The 24,546-nt window shown below is 36.7% G+C and overlaps 2 protein-coding genes across 2 annotated transcripts; both read right to left on the bottom strand.

The window, feature by feature from the left end:
* Window position 1: 1 nt before the first annotated feature.
* Window positions 2-17,888, bottom strand: LOC100376019 (arylsulfatase B-like). The gene is made up of 8 exons (XM_078010765.2): window positions 17,581-17,888; window positions 5,441-5,627; window positions 4,781-4,983; window positions 3,965-4,175; window positions 3,091-3,340; window positions 2,389-2,555; window positions 1,740-2,004; window positions 2-885 (listed from the first exon to the last, which is right to left on the bottom strand). The coding sequence occupies exons 1-8, from the start codon at window positions 17,833-17,835 to the stop codon at window positions 873-875; spliced, it is 1,551 nt and encodes a 516-aa protein (XP_077866891.1). The 5' UTR covers window positions 17,836-17,888; the 3' UTR covers window positions 2-872.
* A 1,390-nt stretch (window positions 17,889-19,278) lies between these two features.
* Window positions 19,279-21,655, bottom strand: LOC144355695 (uncharacterized). The gene is made up of 2 exons (XM_078010766.2): window positions 21,632-21,655; window positions 19,279-21,089 (listed from the first exon to the last, which is right to left on the bottom strand). Exons 1-2 carry the CDS (start codon window positions 21,653-21,655, stop codon window positions 20,049-20,051), a joined length of 1,065 nt encoding a protein of 354 aa, XP_077866892.1. The 3' UTR covers window positions 19,279-20,048.
* Window positions 21,656-24,546: the final 2,891 nt, after the last annotated feature.

Below are 24,546 nucleotides of genomic sequence, written 5' to 3'. Positions count from 1 at the left end.
ATTTTTTAACTTAAATTCCCGTTCTGAGTTTATTAATCAAAAATATCGCATAGCATCTGCTTACATAGGAGAGTGACATTGTCAAGTACCGGCAATCAATCATGATTATATTGAGAAAAATAACGAGAATTCAAATCGAAAATCCAATTCACCATAATAATACTAGAGTTGACATTTCAATGAAAGTGAACAAAAGAATAAATTAACAAAGCACGTGTCATTAACAAAGGATTGCATGGACATTTGAATCACATGGCTAGAACAATAGCAAAAATGTACATACCCGTCAGTTGGTCAAACTTAGCAAATACAACACAGTCTGGTTTGCTGGAGTCACAAACTGTACTAGTGTTAAACACATTAAGTTGAAATGAGCTGCCTAAAAACATTCGCAAACAAACTCTGGACTGAGTGGATCAGTGGCCAGAGAGGTAAAAAGAAGAGATGCTTCTCAGACGATGCTTCTCAGTGCTGAGTCTCATGGGAAATATGCAAATGCTCTATTGTTACTCTTTGTACACCCTTTATTATTTCGTAATAATTAATAAGTTACGTTAATTACAATACAGAAATCACTTATCCTAAATAAATTGTTTAAACACATATCTACATTATCAAAACAGATCAGTAGATATCATCAAAAATAATACAGATTAAATAGTGCCCTCAATTGTCAACTTTACTTAGCTCACATACGTAAACGCTACACAACACACATGTAGATTCGTTGGTTCCCGGCGTCCTTTGCGAATGACAAGTATGACGCAGGAATCAAGTAATCGCCATATCGTTCCACTGGGCCGAACTGAGTGACGTAATCTGAAAACATTTCATTCATTCCTCCTGCTTCGACGTCATACTTGAGGTTGGTTCTAATATTTCTCGCTATTTTTGTACAAAGTAATACAAAAAAAAAAGTGTTATATTCGTGCAACTTTTGAGAGCGTGGGAAACCTCTGCTTTATATAAGGAACGACCACAAGGGTAAGCGCTGATGTCAGGTAACTAAGAGAAATAAAACTAGGAACGAGAACGTGATTGACCAATCAGTACTCTGTAAGCATTACTAGTGTGCCATGACACTTGAGGTGGGAACCAGCCAAACATGTAGACAACATTTTCCAAAGTGTATTTTGGTCAAGAAATAGAATGAAAAGATTGCCCATTATTCAGTCATAGCTTAGGATATAATAAGTTTTCTGATTTTTGAGAATTTGTGAAATATGAAAAATGCCCTACTACAAATTCAACTCATCTCGCGAACATTACTGCCATTTGTGTCACGTGATTCGTCTATGGTAAACATCTCAAATTGACTGCACTTTTTTTTTGCTATATTTAATGGGATGAATCAGAAATCTTGTTTTCGAAATCATTGCACAACGGCTTGAACTTGTAGCTCACCCTTCTCAAAAACGTAGTTTTATAAATACATAATATGTGGATGTATAAGTACAAGTATGTTAAAGCGGGGAGTCGTCACCTGCGCATGCGTCAGATGGCCATAGCGTGTCATTGATTACAAACAAGCGTCTACCCATGAGCCTTTGCGTTTTTAGCGTGTGTTGTTATCGTCGCTTTGGACTCAATTCCTGCGCGTGCGCAGGTAACGACCCTTCCGCTTTAAGGTGCTGTACATATCAAATATGGTGAATACGACACCAGTTTCAAAAATGAAATTGGCAGATCGAGTTATTCCATATGTACAAGTGATACAGTTATTAACGTCTCATCCTTACACCCATGGTCCCCATGCATGGCCTTTTCTCAACTGTGGATTCGCCCACATGTCGCCAGCAGGGTAGTTCACTGGTACGGCAGTCGCATTGTAGTTCCCAAGTTTTTGCAACAGCGCCATTACTATATCAGGCTTTTCTTCTGACATATCATAGAGTTCGTTGGGGTCTTCGTATACGTCAAACAACCATACCATTTTGTCCTTCCCTTCGCTCAGACGAATATTTTCCAAGCCTAGCTCCGGGGGCGCTGTCCAATACATCTGTCCTGCGAATACAGTGGCAGAATAATACATATTAGTAGTGCTATATTTCCCAAAATGCATTATGAAGGGGAAAGTTCGCAAACACTTCCGGTTTAGTATGGAATGTACTGTATATTAAATTACATTCTATTTTGGCCTTCTATTTTTGGAATAATTGTTTTTTTATATCTTTACATATGTGTATAATGGACTCAAAATACTTGGTCGGGTCGTAGTTACATTCTTGCCATCAGAACTGAACCCAAAATATATCCTGACGTTTTTTACGATATTGGTATTTGAATGCACTATCGACTTGCATAGAAGAACGCCAACTTACGTAGAACACATCATTCACTTACATCAAAAACACTAATTTACTTCAGTTAAACACACTATTGACTTACGTGGAACGCCTGTCACCAGTTTCCATTTGCCCACTCTAATGCCGCCTCGTACGCAGACATCAAAATATGGATTTGGTCGGAATTGATTGGTGGCAAGAGGGTTAGCACATATTTCCATAGGATCTATGTTGATGAGAAACTCGTTTCTTGGAGAGAACATTCCCTGGCTGCAAAAACCATGAATAAGAATACAATATTTTTAATACGTGCATTCCATCGTGGATACTATGTCGTCACTCACTTGATTATAAGTCCTGGATCCACGACGTGGTCAGAGTAGGCGATATTTATTTTTATCGCTGCATGCCCACACCGCCATGAATCCTTCTGTAGTGAAATGGGGTGCACGCGTAAAATAGAATACATGTAATACGCATGCGTACACCAGTAGTAACCTAACTTTGATTCTCCGTACTAAATTGCCGGGCCAATTTGCACGCATTTGAAGTACTAGTATAACTGAGGAAACGAGGATCTGAGAATCACTAATTAATATTTGGAGATCTTTGTTGCACAGTTACTTCTATCCATGGCGGTGTTTGAGCATCTGATGACCGAATAACAACGCCGTGGCCAACCCATGTTCCGCAAACAGGAAGGCAACATACTGACACAGCCGTTCAACTTGAAAAACGTACACAGAGTTGTTTCACATACACGGCCGCTGAACGAAGCAGTTATACCAGTTATAATTTTACTGACCTGATTGTGTCCCATTGGTTAAATCCATCCAATGGCTTCGTTCCAGAAAGATTACCCTCAGCCAGGTGAACAAACGTCGGGAACCAATCAGTGACGTGTATGAGTTGATTATTTTCAGTTCCTCTCACAGCTTCATCTAATAAAGGACTTGTGACAAACCCAACGCCCCGTATACCGCCCTCAAACATTGACCTTTTGCCACCTCGTAATGGCCAGTTATTACCACCCACACTAGTAGCACCTCCATTATCTGAGTAGAAGATAACAAGTCCGTCGTTATATCAAACATAGAGGGCGCTCTCCCAAACTCAACGTAATTAATGAATGAGATCGTGTTATACTGAATATAGGCATCGTTACATATTACCCACTTGTTCGCATCTAATGAAAGAAGGGGTGCTCTTAGATACAGTCAACCTATGCGGGTATTTGGCTTATGTCATAATACGTTATGGGAACGCCCCGACGTCGACGGAAATTGTTAAAGCGCGGTGGTCGTCGCGCAGCGCGTGTTCGAATTTCATGTAAATAAACAATGTATTTTACATGCGTTGTATACGTCGCTATGAGTCCCATATCGAACAGGACGCGGTGCGACGACCACCGCCCTTTACAAGGGAGCCCACAAGATAACATTAGCGGTGATATGTGTACTAACGTTATTGTTTTGTTAATTTTAACTTCGTGTAAAATGGGTTATTTCAACTAGGTCATAGTCCAGTTCCCCCCCCCATTGTAACAATATTGAAGACAATATTATTGAACGCCACTGAAACGCAAATAGCTCGTTCTATGACAAACAAGTCTGTAAGCCATGTGTAGTGTACCAACCAGAGGAGAGGGCGTCTAGGTCAAGTTTTGCAAAATACTGTACCTGTTGAAAATATCAGCACTGTGTTGTCCCACATTCCAGTGTCCATCAACGCCTTTGTGATATTCCAGATAGCCTCATCCATACAGGTAACCATGGCAGCCTTCTTTCGCCGTTGTTCGTCTTCAATGATACCCTCATACATGGCTTCATACTCACGTGGTACATCTAGTGGGTTGTGTACAGCGGCGAATGGCAAATACAGGAACATTGGCTGCAATGAAAATATTACGTCCTATGTTTGTCCTAACACTTCACCATTGTCGCCATTTTGTTCATTCTATTCCGTTGAAATACTAGTTCTCCAAATGTCTATAGTGCATTCACTCGATGTAAAAATGACGGGCCGGTGAGCAATGTGCCGTGAATCATTCATTTTATACGGTCATGCATGTTTGCGACGTAATTAAACATACTATATCTTTACTAGTACTGACTCTTTAATGTGTCGGTCATGTGACACACCTTGATGTACCTGAAGAGCGGTTCGATATGGGTGCATGTAGTGTACTCAAAGCGTGTTAAGTACATTGTTTGTTTTTTTCGCATGAAATCCGAACATCTACTGTACGACGACCGGCACGATGGGGATAAAAACAAGAAGGTCACATCTTTTACACGGCTCAGTCGATTGTTTCCGTTGTTAAAGTAAGAAACCAGATTAATTGATCGAATGTGCCAGATAACTGCATTAGTATATATAGTACTGACATACACCATAACATACTAGTACCCCCCCCCCACACACACACACACCCACACACTTTCTCACATCCGAGTGAATGTCCAGAAAAACTTGAAACTTAATTCATGACGTACCGTCTCCTGGTCATGGTTCCAAATCACTCGTTGAGCCTCTTCCGCAAACAAAATGGTGGAGTACTCTCCTTTGTGTTCCTTGGCAACACAGTCATGGTTTCTGAAGAGATCCCATCCAAACATAATGGTCTTGTTTCCACTTTCAGGGGTATGCCAATATCCAAAATCGTAGGTGTAGTGGTATATTAGACAGTTTAGAAATCCTACAATGATGATAACAAATTAAAACCTTATACAAGACAGACCACACTACGAGTATATATATATATATATATATATATATATATATATATATATATATATATATATATATATATATACCCGAAATTTTGACTTTATTAAAGCGGAGGGTTTTATATTATCTTACATATTTTCATAATTTACTTGTATTTATTTAATTTAGTTATTTATTTATTTATTGATTTCCTTGTACAATGTAATACTTACAATCTATGGCGAATAAATAAATAAATAAATATTAAAATATTATCAAGACTTATTGACTTTCGTATGTGAACTACATTATCATATGGTTACGTCTTTTCAGTAGCCGAGCCAATAGGAAATCATATGAGCCAAAAATGAGAAAGATCTAAATATCTACAAATCATTAAGCAACAAAGATACGTAATTATATTTTTGTATGTAAGAGTTAGTTACCGAAAAACGTGTCGAATCCTCTATTGATGGGAAGGCACTCTTTTCTGTAGAAACCAAGATGCCATTTACCAACCATATGTGTTGCATAACCGGCTTCTTTCATCTTTTGCGCAATGGTGACTTCATCGGGTGGTAGACATGCACGTTGGTCTGGTTGAATCACCAAGTGCTGCAATCCATACCGGATCTGATGAACGAAAAGATTATGTTACTGTTATTTTAATTCCATAAAGTGAATTCAACTTTTGTACGACTGTGTCAGACTGGAGAACTTGAATTCAAGAGAGGATAGCATATATTACAATGACGACGTTCATTAGCGCCCGCCATCGACTGTACACAAACTTTTGCGTTGAGAGCCATACAAAATATTTGTATAATCCGAATTCGATTTAAGGCAGCGAGAAGGGGAAGCGAGTAATAGTTTAATTGTGAATTGCTATGACAATGTATTTGTTTTTAGAAAGCTGAAACTAGGATAATACGATCGTGTATTTTTCGTGTTAATATTTGCTCAGGGGATTAAGTTACGGACATTCCCACGAATCTCCTAAAATTAGTTTTTTTATGCAGTTTCCCGTCGTTTGTTATTTATATGAGTTCGATTTTTCAATGTTGCTTTATAAGATAATAATTGTTGAAACTGGGTCTAGGAATTGTTATATGGCTCATAGTTTTCGGGATATAGGACGAAGACTAAATTTCATGAATATCTTCGTAATAGTGGATGGACATAGTAAGTAGTATCAACTACCGCAATGACTTCTTCGTATTTGATAAATTACCAGTATATTATCAAGTTGTGAATCACGTCCCCTGATACAGATTTGCTAAATATTTTTTTTCTTTACAATTTCACAAATTATGTGTACTCTTGGCAAATGGAAGTGCCCTATAAAACCACCATTCATTGGATTATTATGACGTCATCGGTGAAATTGAGGCTCCGAACAAAAATAATCATGGTTGATTTGTTTCTGGCAAAATGTCAACACCATGAGCAAGAAAATGCCGTTATCTTGATTGAGGATAACTCACATTCGTGATTGGCTAATCATCACCATTGTCTTACGCAACAATCGTACCCAACACATTTGATTTGAAGAGAACGGCAGAGGGCGCCATTTAAGTAACTAAATCAAACTACCTGTGTAAGTGATATCAGTTATTAAAATGTCGCTTTTTTGTAGTTATTTTGGGAAAGAAACCCCTAGTACTGTAAAGGCCGGTATATTAGTTATAATTATTGTACGTGAACAACGTAACGCGGATCCACCAAACAATGAACATTTGCACTTAGCATTGAACTACACAATTGGCCATCTGCTTTTCATGTCAAACAAGAATGTAAGGATGTAACAGTTGGTGCAGTAGTAACAAAGCTAATCATGCAAATATTAACAACTGTCACGATCCGTGTGTTCTGACCTGTGAATTTAATGGTGCGGGATGAATTCAAACAATAGCTAAGAATTGACATCGTCCTAAGAGAGAACTATCGTGACCAGAAATTCTTTATCTTTATTTTTTCTGAAAATTAAAATATTCACAATTCAAACTAAAACAAGACATTTCTGTTGAGCAATTGAATAGAAAATGACGTCATTGTGCACTATTCACGTTGATTGACAGGTTGGATTCAACTACTACTAATATTGTACATGTGTTCATTTCTTTTCATTTGTTACACATATAAATCTAAGAGTATTGTACAAAATTGAATTTGAAATAGGTATAGGGGAAAGAAAATAGCTGCAGCTAATCCAGTCTGTTCCCCGTTCAAAAAAAAAATATTTGGATAAATAAATTATAGGGCGAAAAGTAACTGTACATCATACTATTAATTTGTAATGAATAAATATATATATGATAGAAATATATATAAACGCATTATAGTACGCATTATAGTATATATACATAATAAAAACTCGGATGTATAAAAAGAACAAAATATATCAGGAGAAGTTAAAGACTGGAAGCAAATACTAAATATGGTCACTCCACATATTTATAAAATTCAAGTTAAAGGAATGGGTTCGTGGTAAAAATAGTAAAGATAATCTCCATGCAAATCAGGATGCTGAATACATGTTCATTGGAGGTAACATTTATTTTAGTTTCCTAATAAAATCGCACGGCCGCCGAGATCTCGTTCAGAGCGAAAGAGTCACATGACTTTTTTCTAATTCTTGCAGCTTTACGTCATAAGTCATTTTACACTTCGGCCGTTCGTTTGCATCATGCAATTATTTTGGACCAGCGTTTGTACGTACACATATTATGAAATGTTCTTTTTATCACGAATGACGTCATTACAAACTCTATTTGTCATACACGAAATATTCATGTTTTTTGATGGTTTTAATAATTTTTAGTAGATATTGTAATCTGTCGCATACGACATATTTACCTTTCCGTGTCACTGAGAATGTTCTAGAACCGTACTGTGTCTGGGTGGAATATTCTATTTTTTTTAGAAAATGGTTGAATAGGTAATAGAACACTGTAGGAGGTAGTGGAAGGTAATAAAACATTCTAGAAATTTGTAGTAAGTGCCAGACTCATTATGTATGCTGATGTAATGGTCTATTTATAGACAGTGGAGGTATACATAGGGAAGTTGTTCAGCACTGAGTTCAGATCGGAGATCTCGTTGAATGGTATTGGAGTTTAAGTATCTAGTCATTGAAGTAGTGGAGTTTTACCGCGTTATTGTACTTGATGTTTGCAGAGTATAATAATACCAGTACCAGTTGAAACCTCATCTGTTGGCTCCGTGTTCGTATTTTATCATCGCCGCCAGGGAAGTCTTTCTGTTACTGTTGCCATTTTGGTATTTGAACCATCACACCTGTACTATACCAATTACGGTAATATTACATTGCGTGTGACATAATCATTTATTTACTGAGTTTTTATAATTTGGGTTTTGAGTGGGTCATTTACGAATTCGGTCTATTGCTAGTTATTAACTAGTGATAAACTAGACTTGTAGTTGGACATACAACCTTCTATTCATAAGTGTGGCTTAAGTATGCCTACAATTGTAATCAATAAACTGAAAATTTCACACTACATTGAGCACGTGGGATATTAATTCATGTTTTGATATTTACATATAACTCTATTGTCAATATACGAAGCTGAGACGATGAGGCAACAGCCTGTACGAATACAAAAGTGACACACTAATGGGTATACATTGCAATATTATTTATTTCAGTCGAAAATAGAATACTCGTCATACCATCTGGGACTGTGAATTGTGTAAGCCCTTCAGATTCAGCATATAATCAAACTATATTAACATGAGTTGCCTCATGCATATGTCAAAATGTCGACAAAACAATTGAAAAAATGAAGCATTAACCCTGATCAAAAAAATCCATTAATACTTGTCAATGTCAATATGATACTTCTTCCTTCGTGTTACTATTAGGCAATTACAAGGTAGCAAATAAACATGCGCCAGACAACACGTGATCTTCGGTGACCCATGGTGAATAACGTATGTTCCAATAAATTGACTTCGGTGAAAATTGATTCATCAGACTTATATCTTCAAAGAGGTCTTTTTACTATCTGTGTAAGAACACACCCAGGATTTTTTTTTCTAAATCAGTCATGAAACAAGTTACGGACAACGCGCACAAGGGTTATAAGATAACGAGTGTTATAAGATAGTGAGGGTTATAAGATAGTGAGGGTTATAAGATAACGAGGGTTATAAGATAGTGAGGGTTATAAGATAACGAGGGTTATAAGATAACGATGGTTATAAGATAACGAGGGTTATAAGATAGTGAGGGTTATAAGATAGTGAGTGTTATAAGATAGTGAGGGTTATAAGATAGTGAGGGCTATAAGATAACGAGGGTTATAAGATAACGAGGGTTATAAGATAACAAGGGTTATAAGATATTGAGGGTTATAAGATAGTGAGGGTTATAAGATAGTGAGGGTTATAAGATAACGAGGGTTATAAGATAACGAGGGTTATAAGATAACGAGGGTTATAAGATAGTGAGGGTTATAAGATAGTGAGGGTTATAAGATAGTGAGTGTTATAAGATAGTGAGGGTTATAAGATAACGAGGGTTATAAGATAACGAGGGTTATAAGATAACGAGGGTTATAAGATAGTGAGGGTTATAAGATAGTGAGTGTTATAAGATAGTGAGGATTATAAGATAGTGAGGGTTATAAGATAGTGAGGGTTATAAGATAGTGAGGGTTATAAGATAGTGAGGGTTATAAGATAGTGAGGGTTATAAGATAGTGAGGGTTATAAAATAACGAGGGTTATAAAATAACGAGGGTTATAAGATAGTGAGGGTTATAAGATAGTGAGGGTTATAAGATAACGAGGGTTATAAGATAGTGAGGGTTATAAGATAGTGAGTGTTATAAGATAGTGAGGGTTATAAGATAGTGAGGGTTATAAGATAGTGAGGGTTATAAGATAACGAGGGTTATAAGATAGTGAGGGTTATAAGATAGTGAGGGTTATAAGATAGTGAGGGTTATAAGATAACGAGGGTTATAAGATAGTGAGGGTTATAAGATAGCGAGGGTTATAAGATAGCGAGGGTTATAAGATAACGAGGGTTATAAGATAGTGAGGGTTATAAGATAACGAGGGTTATAAGATAGTGGGGGTTATAAGATAGTGAGGGTTATAAGATAGTGAGGGTTATAAGATAGTGAGGGTTATAAGATAGTGAGTGTTATAAGATAGTGAGGGTTATAAGATAGTGAGGGTTATAAGATAGCGAGGGTTATAAGATAGTGAGGGTTATAAGATAGTGAGTGTTATAAGATAGCGAGGATTATAAGATAGTGAGGGTTATAAGATAGTGAGGGTTATAAGATAGTGAGGGTTATAAGTTAGCGAGGATTATAAGATAGTGAGGGTTATAAGATAGTGAGGGTTATAAGATAGTGAGGGTTATAAGATAGTGAGGGTTATAAGATAGTGAGGGTTATAAGATAGTGAGGGTTATAAAATAACGAGGGTTATAAAATAACGAGGGTTATAAGATAGTGAGGGTTATAAGATAGTGAGGGTTATAAGATAACGAGGGTTATAAGATAACGAGGGTTATAAGATAGTGAGGGTTATAAGATAGTGAGGGTTATAAGATAACGAGGGTTATAAGATAACGAGGGTTATAAGATAGCGAGGGTTATAAGATAGCGAGGGTTATAAGATAGTGAGGGTTATAAGATAGTGAGGGTTATAAGATAGTGAGGGTTATAAGATAGCGAGGGTTATAAGATAGCGAGGGTTATAAGATAGCGAGGGTTATAAGATAGCGAGGGTTATAAGATAGTGAGGGTTATAAGATAGTGAGTGTTATAAGATAGCGAGGATTATAAGATAGTGAGGGTTATAAGATAGTGAGGGTTATAAGATAGTGAGGTTTATAAGATAGTGAGGGTTATAAGATAGCGAGGATTATAAGATAGTGAGGGTTATAAGATAGTGAGGGTTATAAGATAGTGAGGGTTATAAGATAGTGAGGGTTATAAGATAGTGAGGGTTATAAAATAACGAGGGTTATAAAATATCGAGGGTTATAAGATAGTGAGGGTTATAAGATAGTGAGGGTTATAAGATAACGAGGGTTATAAGATAACGAGGGTTATAAGATAGTGAGGGTTATAAGATAGTGAGGGTTATAAGATAACGAGGGTTATAAGATAACGAGGGTTATAAGATAGTGAGGGTTATAAGATAGTGAGTGTTATAAGATAGTGAGGATTATAAGATAGTGAGGGTTATAAGATAGTGAGGGTTATAAGATAGTGAGGGATATAAGATAGTGAGGGTTATAGGATAGTGAGGGTTATAAAATAACGAGGGTTATAAAATAACGAGGGTTATAAGATAGTGAGGGTTATAAGATAGTGAGGGTTATAAGATAACGAGGGTTATAAGATAACGAGGGTTATAAGATAGTGAGGGTTATAAGATAGTGAGGGTTATAAGATAACGAGGGTTATAAGATAACGAGGGTTATAAGATAGCGAGGGTTATAAGATAGCGAGGGTTATAAGATAGTGAGGGTTATAAGATAGTGAGGGTTATAAGATAGCGAGGGTTATAAGATAGCGAGGGTTATAAGATAGCGAGGGTTATAAGATAGCGAGGGTTATAAGATAGTGAGGGTTATAAGATAGTGAGTGTTATAAGATAGCGAGGATTATAAGATAGTGAGGGTTATAAGATAGTGAGGGTTATAAGATAGTGAGGGTTATAAGATAGCGAGGATTATAAGATAGTGAGGGTTATAAGATAGTGAGGGTTATAAGATAGTGAGGGTTATAAGATAGTGAGGGTTATAAAATAACGAGGGTTATAAAATAACGAGGGTTATAAGATAGTGAGGGTTATAAGATAGTGAGGGTTATAAGATAACGAGGGTTATAAGATAACGAGAGTTATAAGATAGTGAGGGTTATAAGATAGTGAGGGTTATAAGATAACGAGGGTTATAAGATAACGAGGGTTATAAGATAACGAGGGTTATAAGATAGTGAGGGTTATAAGATAGTGAGTGTTATAAGATAGTGAGGGTTATAAGATAGTGAGGGTTATAAGATAACGAGGGTCATAAGATAGTGAGGGTTATAAGATAGTGAGGGTTATAAGATAGTGAGGGTTATAAGATAGTGAGGGTTGTAAGATAGTGAGGGTTATAAGATAGCGAGGGTTATAAGATAGCGAGGGTTATAAGATAACGAGGGTTATAAGATAGTGAGGGTTATAAGATAACGAGGGTTATAAGATAATGAGGGTTATAAGATAGTGAGGGTTATAAGATAGTGAGGGTTATAAGATAGTGAGGGTTATAAGATAACGAGGGTTATAAGATAGTGAGGGTTATAAGATAGCGAGGGTTATAAGATAACGAGGGTTATAAGATAACGAGGGTTATAAGATAGTGAGGGTTATAAGATAACGAGGGTTATAAGATAGTGGGGGTTATAAGATAGTGAGGGTTATAAGATAGTGAGGGTTATAAGATAGTGAGGGTTATAAGATAGTGAGTGTTATAAGATAGTGAGGGTTATAAGATAGTGAGGGTTATAAGATAGCGAGGGTTATAAGATAGCGAGGGTTATAAGATAGCGAGGGTTATAAGATAGCGAGGGTTATAAGATAGTGAGGGTTATAAGATAGTGAGGGTTATAAGATAACGAGGGTTATAAGATAACGAGGGTTATAAGATAACGAGGGTTATAAGATAGTGAGGGTTATAAGATAGTGAGGGTTATAAGATAGTGAGGGTTATAAGATAACGAGGGTTATAAGATAGTGAGGGTTATAAGATAATGTGGGTTATAAGATAACGAGGGTTATAAGATAACGAGGGTTATAAGATAGTGAGGGTTATAAGATAGTGAGGGTTATAAGATAGTGAGGGTTATAAGATAACGAGGGTTATAAGATAGTGAGGGTTATAAGATAACGAGGGTTATAAGATAACGAGGGTTATAAGATAACGAGGGTTATAAGATAACGAGGGTTATAAGATAGTGAGGGTTATAAGATAGTGAGGGTTATAAGATACAAGTCTCAAAAATCTCTAAAACGGACATCTTATAATAAAGTGACGTTTTCAAATTGATTCGGACCACATAATTAGCAGATTCGTCGATTTCTCTCGACTGATCACCCGTCGACTTTAATACGGGGAGAGAGTGTGAGCACAGTCACTCTAATAGGATAGTGACTGTGGGTTGAGGAAAAACGTAAACATGGTACAGAGCTTCTGTGTGATTTGATATTAACAACGGTGATATATTATTTTAATTCCAGTGAAGTTTTGAACTTCCGATATGTATCTAATTTGCCTGTTGAACATACGTCACGGAACCAATCCTGATATACAATATTTAAACCGTACACAAATCTTATTCATAACTCTTTTATAATGTTCACTTCATGGATAGACATGGTCTAAGCTAGGCATGCAAACACGAACGAAATCCTGCTATATACAGCATGCTATATAACATTTACGTGAGCATTTATTGTTATACATATCAACCAGTTTTTACCAGTAATTGAATATCTCCCACATTTACCAAGGATAGATTTATGGTCACATGTACAATACGTTCAAGACTATCGTATTTATATAAGTCAGTATTTACAGTGACTATCACTTATAATACGTTTACCTATTAACAGATGTTATTTAACGAAGCAAATATTCGGCATTTAGAAACACAGACGGATACCGTGATACACATGCATGTTTTTGTTTCATTCCACATTCTTCGAGCAGACCGAGCGTGGTTCGTTCGGCGTAGACAACCCAATATTGCGGAGCAGTAAATAGCAGCCGAGTTATACATTATAACATTTGGTGCACAAAAAGATAATCCTGTTTTAATTAATGATAAACCACTGAATGACATTTTCTATGCTGATGACTTGGTTTTATTATCAGAAAGTGCTGAAGACCTGCAAAACTGTTTAAATAAATTATCAAATTATTGCTCACAATGGAGATTAACTATAAATATAAATATAAAGAAAATATAATCTTCACACCTATCGGAAAACTTAAACTAAATCAACAAATGCTAAAAAACAAAGCATTGAAAGCACTGTTCACTATCAGACATACAGTGTTGCGTCACAAGATGGTCACCCCTAAGTATTGTCTGAAGTTGTTTGATCAATTACTTTCACCAATTCTGTTGTATGGAGCTGAGGTTTGGGCATGTGAAATTTCAAACAATGTTAATAGTCTTGAACAAGTATGCAGTCAGTTTTATCGGTTCATACTTGGAGTAAATAAAGTAACCCCAACTATAGGTATTAGGGGGGATTAGGCAGAATACCAATAAGAATTAAAAGTTGTATTTTACAAATGAAATATTGGTATAGACTTCACACCCCGCCAAATAACCACATCCTTAAGTCAGCGTTAATTGAATCAATGAAAATAAATACTTCTTGGATAAAAAATGTTGAAAACATTTTAGAGCAGTGTGAACTGGAAGATTTAAAGTCTGACAACCCTAAAATAAATAAAGCAATTATCAGATTCAATAAAATCATAAAGTATTCTTCATTCTGGAAAGATCAACGTAATAAATCAAGCGGTAAAATGGGGAGGGAAATACGCTAAGAACGTACAAGCTATTCAAAAAAGATCTTCTATTTGAAGATTATTTAGACAACATCATTAATTTCAATCTACGGGAAATGTTATCAAGATTACGACTAAGTGATCATACTCTAGAAATAGAATTAGGTCGCCGAAAAAAGTGTAAGAAATGTAATAATGATGTGATAGAGGATGAGATGCATTTCATTCTGGAATGTACATGTTTTAAAATTGAAAGACAATCTTTATTTCTAGAGTGTAACATCACTAATAAAATCGTAGGCAAGCAAAATAAAAATGTTTTTCTTAAAATAATGAAACATGATCTTGCCTTTTCCAAATTTTTTGAAAAATACATTATTCAAGGGAAATACTTAATTATGTAAATACGCATCCATGAGAGAACCAATGTCTTTTCTATGCAATGTCAATTTTAGTATTTTATCCTATTAATGTTTTACTTTTATTTAATTAGTTTTATCATTTTAGTCTTTTGTTATTTGTTACTTTTACCATACTAAACCCCTTGATAGTTTTGGTTGTGTAATAAAGTTATTATAACACTCTTGACTATGTGATCTTTAGTGCAACTTTCTTCTCGTTTTTTTAAAGAGGCGTTTTACTTCCTGTGGCGTTACCCGGATTAAAACCTGTTTTTGCGTGAATATCGACCCGGGTCGGGTTTTCTGGTAATCTGATCATCGACCTATTGTTCATCTTCAACAAAAACTGTTACATAAGCACGCAGCAGTCACGTTGGGGTTTATAGAAAATCCAGATTCGCGGTATAACACTGTCAACCAACGTGTTCTCAAACTTCATTCTCTATGAAAACGATAAACCGCCATGATTGTATTTATTGGAGATGCTTACAAACTTTTTATTGGTATCTTATATTGGGTAGAAGTTGACGTGGAGTACAAATAATCAAAAAGATGGCGAACGCACGATTTCATCAGCAACACGCAGAACCTGTATCTAACATATGTTTTATTATACACTCGACAGCTAGATTTCTAAATGCAAATCCACTTGTACTAAACACCTTATAAGGAGACTTTCGAATGTTTGTGCTTCTACTAAAGACCTTATAAGGAGACTTTCGAATGTTTGTGCTTCTACTAAAGACCTTATAAGGAGACTTTCGAATGTTTGTGCTTCTACTAAAGACCTTATAAGGAGACTTTCGAATGTTTGTGCTTGTACTAATACAATGTAACAATCATGGCGACATAATGGCTACACACAAACGATGAAACCCAGGTTTGTGGTTCATTTTTAGCCATTTTGGTTTCTGGGAGATTCTACATATGTATGGCATTAGCAATGGTTTTCATGTCTGCGCTCAACTATTATTAAAAAGTGAAAATATAATATCAACAAGTCTTGGTATGCATAGCTGTGTTTCCATATTATGTTAGGCACATGTTGTATCTATACGAGACAACACTAAATATGGTGCTCGAATCATTTTAATATGAGTTTTATATTATTCTCCCAACAAGTTATTGTTGCAAAACTGATGTATGAATATTGATGGTTCCTCCCAAGTCCCGCAACAGAATAACAGAATGATTCAGAATTAATGATAGAATTTTGTAATTTTTACTTGTTCGAGACTGCATTTACAACCAAATTATTAGATTATAATGAATATCAATGATCACTATATTATTGAGGGGTTAGATTCTACCTCAGACCACTGAAATAACAGACTGGGAACGGAAATTGTTTTAGTTGTGAATGTGGATTAAGTCTACCACGGCAAAATTTGCTGGTAGTTTATTGAATAAGCCTACTTGAAGATTTCTAATGGGTCTTGCATTTACCTGCTTCGTGTGTATTCTTTTAGTGGTTTGAGATTCTACGTGTGGGTCACTTCTCAGACTAAAATAGTAGTCTGACGTCACTTCTAAAACTTCAGTGTTTGTTTGATATATAGCTAGGTGGCACGTGTTAATCAATTCTGATTCGCTCCTCAGAATCTAGTCAATCGTGACCTCAATGTTTGTCAGTAATGTATAGCATAGTCCCGGGGCCTGGTAATTTATATTGGCGATGCTGTGACATATAAATCAATACATTGCCTGAAGAACTATCTGTTACCATCATATGAAAAAAGTAATGTACGGCTGACTGGAGTCCTAATATCTTAAAGCGCGGTGGTCGTCGCGCAGCGCGTGTTCGAATTTCATGTAGATAAACAGTGTATTTTACACGCGTTGTATACGACGCCGGCACGACGACTGCCGCCCTTTAAGATTATTTCTCGTCGGGTTTTTAGTGTTACTTTTTCATGCATGGAAATAACAGGATTGAAAATCGATGTATGGGAAAATTGCGATTGTTTTTTTTTTATACATGGTTTGTAACTACTAAACGAGCTAACCATGGAAGACAGTAGTTAGCTATCTTGCATGGCAATACACACCGCGGCGATCGTAATATCAAAGCGACCATTGGATGTATGTATCTCCATCGGAATTAGATTAGTACAGACAGTGGGCAAGTAGAGAGAGATAGTGTGTGAACTCGGACCAACGATGTAACAAATAATATAACCCTCAAAATAAGCTTCACGTAGTAACCTGTTCACAATTTATATTAACGTGATGTACAATTATTTTTTTGTTATTTAACTACAAAGACTTTTTTTTTAAATTATTCCAGTGACACGAACTTATTTTAGCAATTATTGAAATGAAATCACGCGGAACGCATAACGGACCATTTATATGTAAATATATTGTAATATTAAATATTTAAAATTAATACATTCACATTTGTCCAGTGATTTGCATCAGCTATTGTCGTGTCGTATTATCCAATTGAAAGTCAATTTTATATTTCATTCAATTCATTGTCATCTTATTAATTTCTGGTCACACATGTATAATATGTCTGTTATTTTATGATACAGTGACGGGGTCAAAGTTCATTCTAACTGACTAACATCAAAGATTGCCGTAATACAGTCTAAGAGAGACGTTTTAGTTAAAATAAATTACATACCTGATATCGGCCACTCATTAACTGTGCCCGTGTTGGTGAACACATCGGCTGTACGTAATAATTCTCCAATTTTACTCCCTCGCTGGCTAGAAAATCCATATACGGCGATCTTACAATGGAACCATGGTAACCGATGTCATGCCAACCAAAGTCATCGGCGAGGATGAAGACGATGTTCGGCCTCTTGTCTCCGCCTTCTGTAATTCTGATTAAAATGAGAAAACATACAGCACGAAACAAGGGAGTCAAATCCATGGTTTGTGTCGCTTGCTATATTTGTATTTGCATATGAGAGTCGACTTCTGGTTCTGTCCCAGCTGTGACCACGGATAAGCCGATTAGAGTCGACATAGTTGCGTCGACTTTACAACCGGTGAGGGCGGTATTCACGAAACAATGATGGCGGTATTTTTTATTCTCTCGTCGTTCGGATCTCATTATCAGTGAAAGTTAGAGCTCGCATTTAGCTGTCATCATTATCCGATCTGCAAGACAGAGACAGATTGAATCATGGGTAAGTAATTTTCGACCGCGGACTAACATCATACTTCGGAACTTCGCCGTGGAAGTCTATAGAGAGTTCATTCACTGAGGAAACATGTATAGCCAACTTAATTAAGTGTGTGGTAAGGTAATACATTCAAAGTTTAAAATAAGAATACAGATATTTTTTCACATTGTCTACGAAGGTTATGGTTTGAAATGAACTAAATTTCGTTGTACGATACCCAGGTGCTCCAAGGCCGAGTAAAAACCTCACCATTGTGACAGTAAACTGACTTATACCATAGACCTTAGAAAACAGCAACTTCTGTCTGAGACAAAGAAAAATCCAGTTTCTTGTGCAACGTGGGTTATAATCCCTTGTATAGGTAATACCATTAATACATATACCTATACATCTGAAACAGTTTTAGTTCTCACCTTTCTACTCTTTTTTATGTTTGATAAGTTATGCTGTGCCAATATTCACATTTGTCAGTGTATAACGGGTGCACTATGCTATATCGGTTATATATTTGTAATGTACATTGGAGTAAAGATCACACGTTAAGCCACATATAATTAATCATATGGGAAAGAAATGCAAGTATACTACAGAATCGTTTGAGACGCTCAAACCACTGTCGATCACCATCCCATCGTTCAGGGGATCATTCACCGGCGGATGTGACTTTAGGGTAACCTTGGTTTTGCGGGTGGTTGTTTTCGACTGGACCCGATTGTCATAATAGTCATGCATCCCTGTCGAGTAATCCCACAAATGTGTTTTATGAGGTAAAAACGCACTGCACTTACATGAAACAAGGCGGGGAACATTGCGAGTTATTGCCAGGAACTATCACTTGGTACAACAATATTTAAAAACAAAGCGTCAAGATCCATAATCCCTGAAACTGCAATTTTGTATAAAATTGTGAAATAATTTGTCGGATAAGTTAAACATCTCTTGTATTACTGGTTTTAAAATGAGTGTCAAATATCTGTCGGGTTTCTATAACTACTGATTTGTTGACTTCACGCAAGTGAAAAACGCCATCAACGTAGATGCTCTTAACTTGGTCGTTTGTATTGCAAATTGCCCGACTATCGGTGAATCCTCGTCCATTTCTCATTGTATGGCTCACATATGCGCGGTTTAACGATACAACAACATACCTACCAATATTAATATGGTGTCAATGTTACACAGACAAGTATATACAACTTTCTTTTATATATTAAATCATATAAATATATTGATACAAATATAATAACACTGAGCACTAGTACACCATTTTCAGCGACTTGCCTGTATTATTCACCGTGACTCAATGTTTCCCTAATTCAACGCAGAAAAATACAATCAAAAGTCGCCATCATAATATAGCGCCTCCAGTGTTACAGCAAATAACGTTTTGTTTATTTTATTCCACATTATTAAGCAATGCACAATGTACATTACAAGTGAAAAGCACACATTGTTACCACGCTATAAAGTAGTGGCAGTTACTGGCTTATTTGCACTTATACCATCATGTAATAAAAACGAGAAATTAGTGACTTATTAAGAATAGTCATAGAATCTATTAAATATTGAGTAAAGAGAATAATAGATTTTCCAAGTCGACTGATTGATTATCGAAACAATAATATAATTGCGCAATGTTATATTGACTGCAATGTGAAATGGGTTACAGCTTTCTTTAGCTCCATGGTTACAGTCACACTAACTACGTCACGTGTCCAAATAAGTCCCTTAACACCATAGACAGTGCATTACCACTGTTGAGCTCAGTATACTACAATAATATTGCAAAACATTAAAAAATGTCTGACAACTGATTGTTCATTATAACCTTGGTTAGACTGCATCACACAAGAGATCACGCCGATAAATTCTGGGTATTTTCAGTTATGAGTAGGTTTCCACATTGTGACGAAGATTTTATCCTGGAATAACGTTTGCCTCTACTTTTTGAACACATTCATTCCATAAATGGATTCTTACCAGGGTGGTTTTTCAGTATAGGTATTGTTTTGTGGAAACTAAGCGCTGCTTTCATGGTCCCTCGGCTGTTCAGGTGAAAGTTATCATCAACAAAAAAAGACCCGTCCATTTCACCGTTTCTTTTAAGAAACAGTCCCTCGTGGTCGATGAAAAGACAGTCGTCTTCTGCGGCTACTGCGCGGAGAAAATCGTTCATGAGACGAGCGTCGTTGCAGTAGCAGTCATTCCGTGGAAGATTACCGGAAATGACGATGTGCACATTTCGATTACGACAATTCACGTCTTTGATGATGCTGCGGAGTTCTAGCACGGCTTGTTTGATCACTTCGAACTTCCCGATGGAAACTTCATCCGACCCCACGTGGATAATTAGAGTACGTACATTCTTTAAATCGGCTTTTTTGTTCAAAAAGAAATGAATTTTCTTCATTGTAGCTTCGTTAAAAATCGTGATTTTCACGTTTCCTAGCAACGTACCGCGATTGATGTTCTTAATTGTGGAGTCTCCGACTATATAAGTGAGCTTTTGATCAGCGCCAGTTTTTTTGATCTGGTAATCCCGGATTGCTTCTATGCCCGAGCTACATATATCGGTAGGTGGGTCCGATAAAGGGTTGCCATAGAGAAAAACCGTCTCCAGGTTTTTCATCCTCATCCCGAACTGTGAAGGCAGCGATTGGATTTTGTTGTAGCTCGCATCTAACTTTTCCAATAGCTTCAATTCATAGATCTGTATTGGTAGCTGTGTAAGGTCGTTATAACTTATATCTAACACAACCAAATGCGATAATTTGAACACAACACTTGGAATCTCACGGAATTTATTACAACTAATCACCAATTCTTCGAGATTCTCCAGTTCTTTGAGTTTACCGGGTAGAGTTTTCAATGCATTGTATTGGCAGTCCAATCTCTTAAGCGACGTGTTCTCACAGGCCTCTAGCGGGAAGCTCGACAACGCACGACTTCTCAGACTCAGTTCCTCCGCCATTTGGAAGTAGTCCGATGTTGAGTCAACCTTGGTATATTATTAAGCAATAAAGTCGATATCAGTGGCGTCGATGATGTATGGTTCATGAACCTCTCAATAAATCAGTACTTTAGTGATTTTACTTTTTGGATTTTATCGATCTGCAGGCTTATCAGCGACACATTACTGACTCGTCATAGGCAACCTGTCGGCAAACAAGAATAAATAGTCTATTAATATACATTGAAATACCACTTCGGTATGCAATTCGTGGCCATGTTGAGGGTTCACCATTTGAGTCGAAAGAAAAGCTTAATACATTTCTTCCTTGTATTAGCGGCATTTAATTAATATATACGGGTGTTTGGGTTCGAGAATTTAGATAAATGTGTCAGGAAATTGGTCCACTCTGACGCCGTCATACCGTACTAACTCATAGTATATCAGCCATGCGTAGTTCAACAAAATAGAGCGGGCCCGGGTGCCTCTCGAAATACTACGTGGTACATGAATACAATTAGAAGCCTTTACGGTAAAATATACTATTTCTTTAAAGGGCATATATCTGTGGCATGCATGACTTGTCTTACCATTGTAGCAACCAATACTCGCATCTTTTAAATTTAAATCTTGAGGATTGTCGGCTTAATTTAGTAAGTTTATTTACTTTGATGGTAATGATCTGACCCGTGTTTAACAAGTATGCTGAACGTAATATTGCACGTCGGTGTTATGAGGGGCTGGTGCATTGTGGGACGGGCATCAATCACTTCTGACAATCGATCACTAATGACTGAATACTGGTCAATAACGCCATTGTTGTTGGCACAATAACACGGTCGTACAAAAGTTAACAAGTTATGGAATTTGTCGGCAATGTAAATAGGATAAGGAGCTTTCATGTTTATTTCGTTGTGGGCTTCATTGTAGCAACATGCGTGCTATTGACCAGATTAACATGGTATTCCAGAATCAGTTTTCGTTGCTTGGGCGTGAGTGATTGCAAATTACTTCACAGTTAATCAGTTAGTTTTGATGTATAGGCGAGGTGTTCATGCTGTTTCGGCAAAGCACGTAAATGTGCAAATTTTTTGACAGTTTTGTAAGCTATTTGGATGACAACAACGCCATGTCCTCGGGGAACCGCATGTATTGTATTATGTTGTATTGTGTGTGTTACAAATTGTGACATTCTTTATGTCTGACTCCTATATCTTTGTTCTCCACGAGGATAAAACGCGCTGGCCTGATTTAGCAGCGCCACGACAAAGACTCCCGGTTACCGTATCCACATACATATACATAAACGGCGTAAAACAAAGAACATGTATGTATAAGGCAAGTCTCGCTCATACAGACACAGTACGCCCCAACAAACACTGCACCCAGTCGCAATAATCGTGTAATAAACTATTTGTTCAAAAGCAATACGCACCACAGAACACCTTTCAAACATTGATACCTGAAAACACACAAAGTAATGTTTCTGTATCTGCAGGGCACATCCCGACGCATGCTTTTCTCCACGAATCCGTCGCCATGTGAATTGGAACGAACCGTCCCCGATTGCACATCGCTACTTTAAGCGCACACAAAGGGAATGATTGAACGAACCCGTCTTACCTTATTTAATTGCTGATGCGCCAGAAGACATTACTCAAATCAAGCTTCAAGTTCTCTTTCCTAGAAAAAAAACATGAACAGCGGCCTTGGAGATCTAGAAAACCAGTCTGTAGTTCGATGGCGTTGTTAAGAGCCGCCTATGCCACGCAACAGGTTGCTGTTTGAGAGCACATCAATAATTAAACCGCCTAGTTGCGTACGAATCTCCTCGGGCTGGGCGTGATGTTAACCAAACAATACGAGTGTTTTGACCTTTGGTATCGTGGGGATTAACACGAATCTGCCGTGGGGCGTAGTGATTTGAAAGGGCTAAATTCAGGCGAACAGGTGTACACGGCTTCAAAATAGGCAGTACATTATAATATCACAACAGAAATATATTGTGACATATGATTATCGAATTGCACACGCGCATCTTAAGTTGGATGACGTAGAACTAACAATAATACGCTAGCGGAATCTCAAATGAATTCTGTTATTCAACTGACACCATTATTTAAATAATTGAGTATAAGGTTGTAATAAACGCTTTTAAAATTCAACGATTGTGTCAGTTTTAGTCATATAATTTTGTTTCATGTTATATATTGATTTAATCGATCGAGAATGTGAGGAAAATGCACGCCCACATTGCCATGGTTCGATCTGATATACTCAAGATTGCTATTCTTGTTCGCCATCCACTATCATAGCAAATATGAAATCATACAATGAAGTAACCTAGCAACAGCAATGTACACACTGGATCATCTAATTATCAGCGGTATTGTACTGAGAACGCAAAGAGACGTGGATTATGATCCCATCGCTATTCAATATCGACCAACTGTTCGCGTCAACACATATGTTTAATTGAACGTAGGTTCGTTGCTGTTTGCAGGAAAACGTACAATATGATTAAAATATCAGTTACATCGATGCAATTATGAATGAAACTCCAAATGACCATTGTGGTACTCCCATGGTGCATTGTGGTGCTCCCATGGTGCATTGTGTTACTGCTACGGTGAATAGTGTTATCCCCAGGGTGCATTGTGGTACTCTCAGTGTGCATTGTAGTACTCCCAGGGTACATTTCATGTATATCATAAAGAACGAGATAAATTTACACTTTTTAAAAAATTCAATCTTTGATCTATTTTTTTCAACCTCATGAGTGCAATCTTACACACGAATTGATTAACTTTTATTTTAAACTCTGCGAGTTTGTGTGTTATTACTCACGGTGTTATTTCTACTTAAGAACACATGTGGGGCTTTATTTGACGAACCGTAAATACTACTCAACGCTTCTATTATAAAATGCGAACAATGTGATTTATCGTGTTGTCTTCACATTGTAATAGAATTATACGACTTGGCTAAATCGAATTCTTTAACTGTAGGACTGTAGTCAGGGGCGCCGAGAAACCTAGCAATCGAACAGATTCAATACAGTATCACGTTTTGAGCCAATCTTTTTAATTTAAAATAGTGTATCTTTTTTCTGATTATTACATCTTCTTATCTAATCAACACAGCTATATGAACTCGGCATGGGGCGTACGTCAATAAAACCAGCTTTTTGTAATGCTTTAAAACCGTCAAATTAGTCGTAAAATCGTTTATTTCGCAATAAATGGACTCCTCTAATGAGAGCAGGTCATATACAAGTCAATAAAACTATCATTCACCTCACACAATGGCCATGTACGTGTTGTATACACCGATACATTATGTACACTATGTACGCATAAGAGTCGATTATTTGCAGTCAATAGTGACGTCGGAATATAACAAATATTATAATGTAATTGTTGCATATATTTAAAATCATTTAAAAGTAAACACTCAGGAAAAGACTGATGTCTGCAGAGGTAACATGCATCATGAACCATTATTA

This window comes from Saccoglossus kowalevskii, chromosome 22 (assembly GCF_978046115.1).
Source record: "Saccoglossus kowalevskii chromosome 22, keSacKowa6.1, whole genome shotgun sequence".
Taxonomy (NCBI): Eukaryota; Metazoa; Hemichordata; class Enteropneusta; family Harrimaniidae; genus Saccoglossus; species Saccoglossus kowalevskii.
The sequence above is the reverse complement of the archived record's forward strand: the minus strand, read 5'-3'. Positions and strand labels throughout refer to the sequence as shown.

Excerpts from the sequence above, each read along its gene's own strand:
- LOC144355695 (XM_078010766.2), bottom strand. The coding sequence starts at position 21,655 with ATGCGAGTATTGGTTGCTACAATG. Across the intron at positions 21,090-21,631 it reads GAGTATTGGTTGCTACAATG|GTTGACTCAACATCGGACTA; the intron begins GTAAGACAAGTC and ends TAATATACCAAG.
- LOC100376019 (XM_078010765.2), bottom strand. The coding sequence starts at position 17,835 with ATGGATTTGACTCCCTTGTTTCGTGCTGTATGTTTTCTCATTTTAATC. Across the intron at positions 4,984-5,440 it reads AGGATTCGACACGTTTTTCG|GATTTCTAAACTGTCTAATA; the intron begins GTAACTAACTCT and ends TCATCATTGTAG. Across the intron at positions 2,005-2,388 it reads ACTGGTGACAGGCGTTCCAC|GACAGATGTATTGGACAGCG; the intron begins GTAAGTCAATAG and ends CTGTATTCGCAG.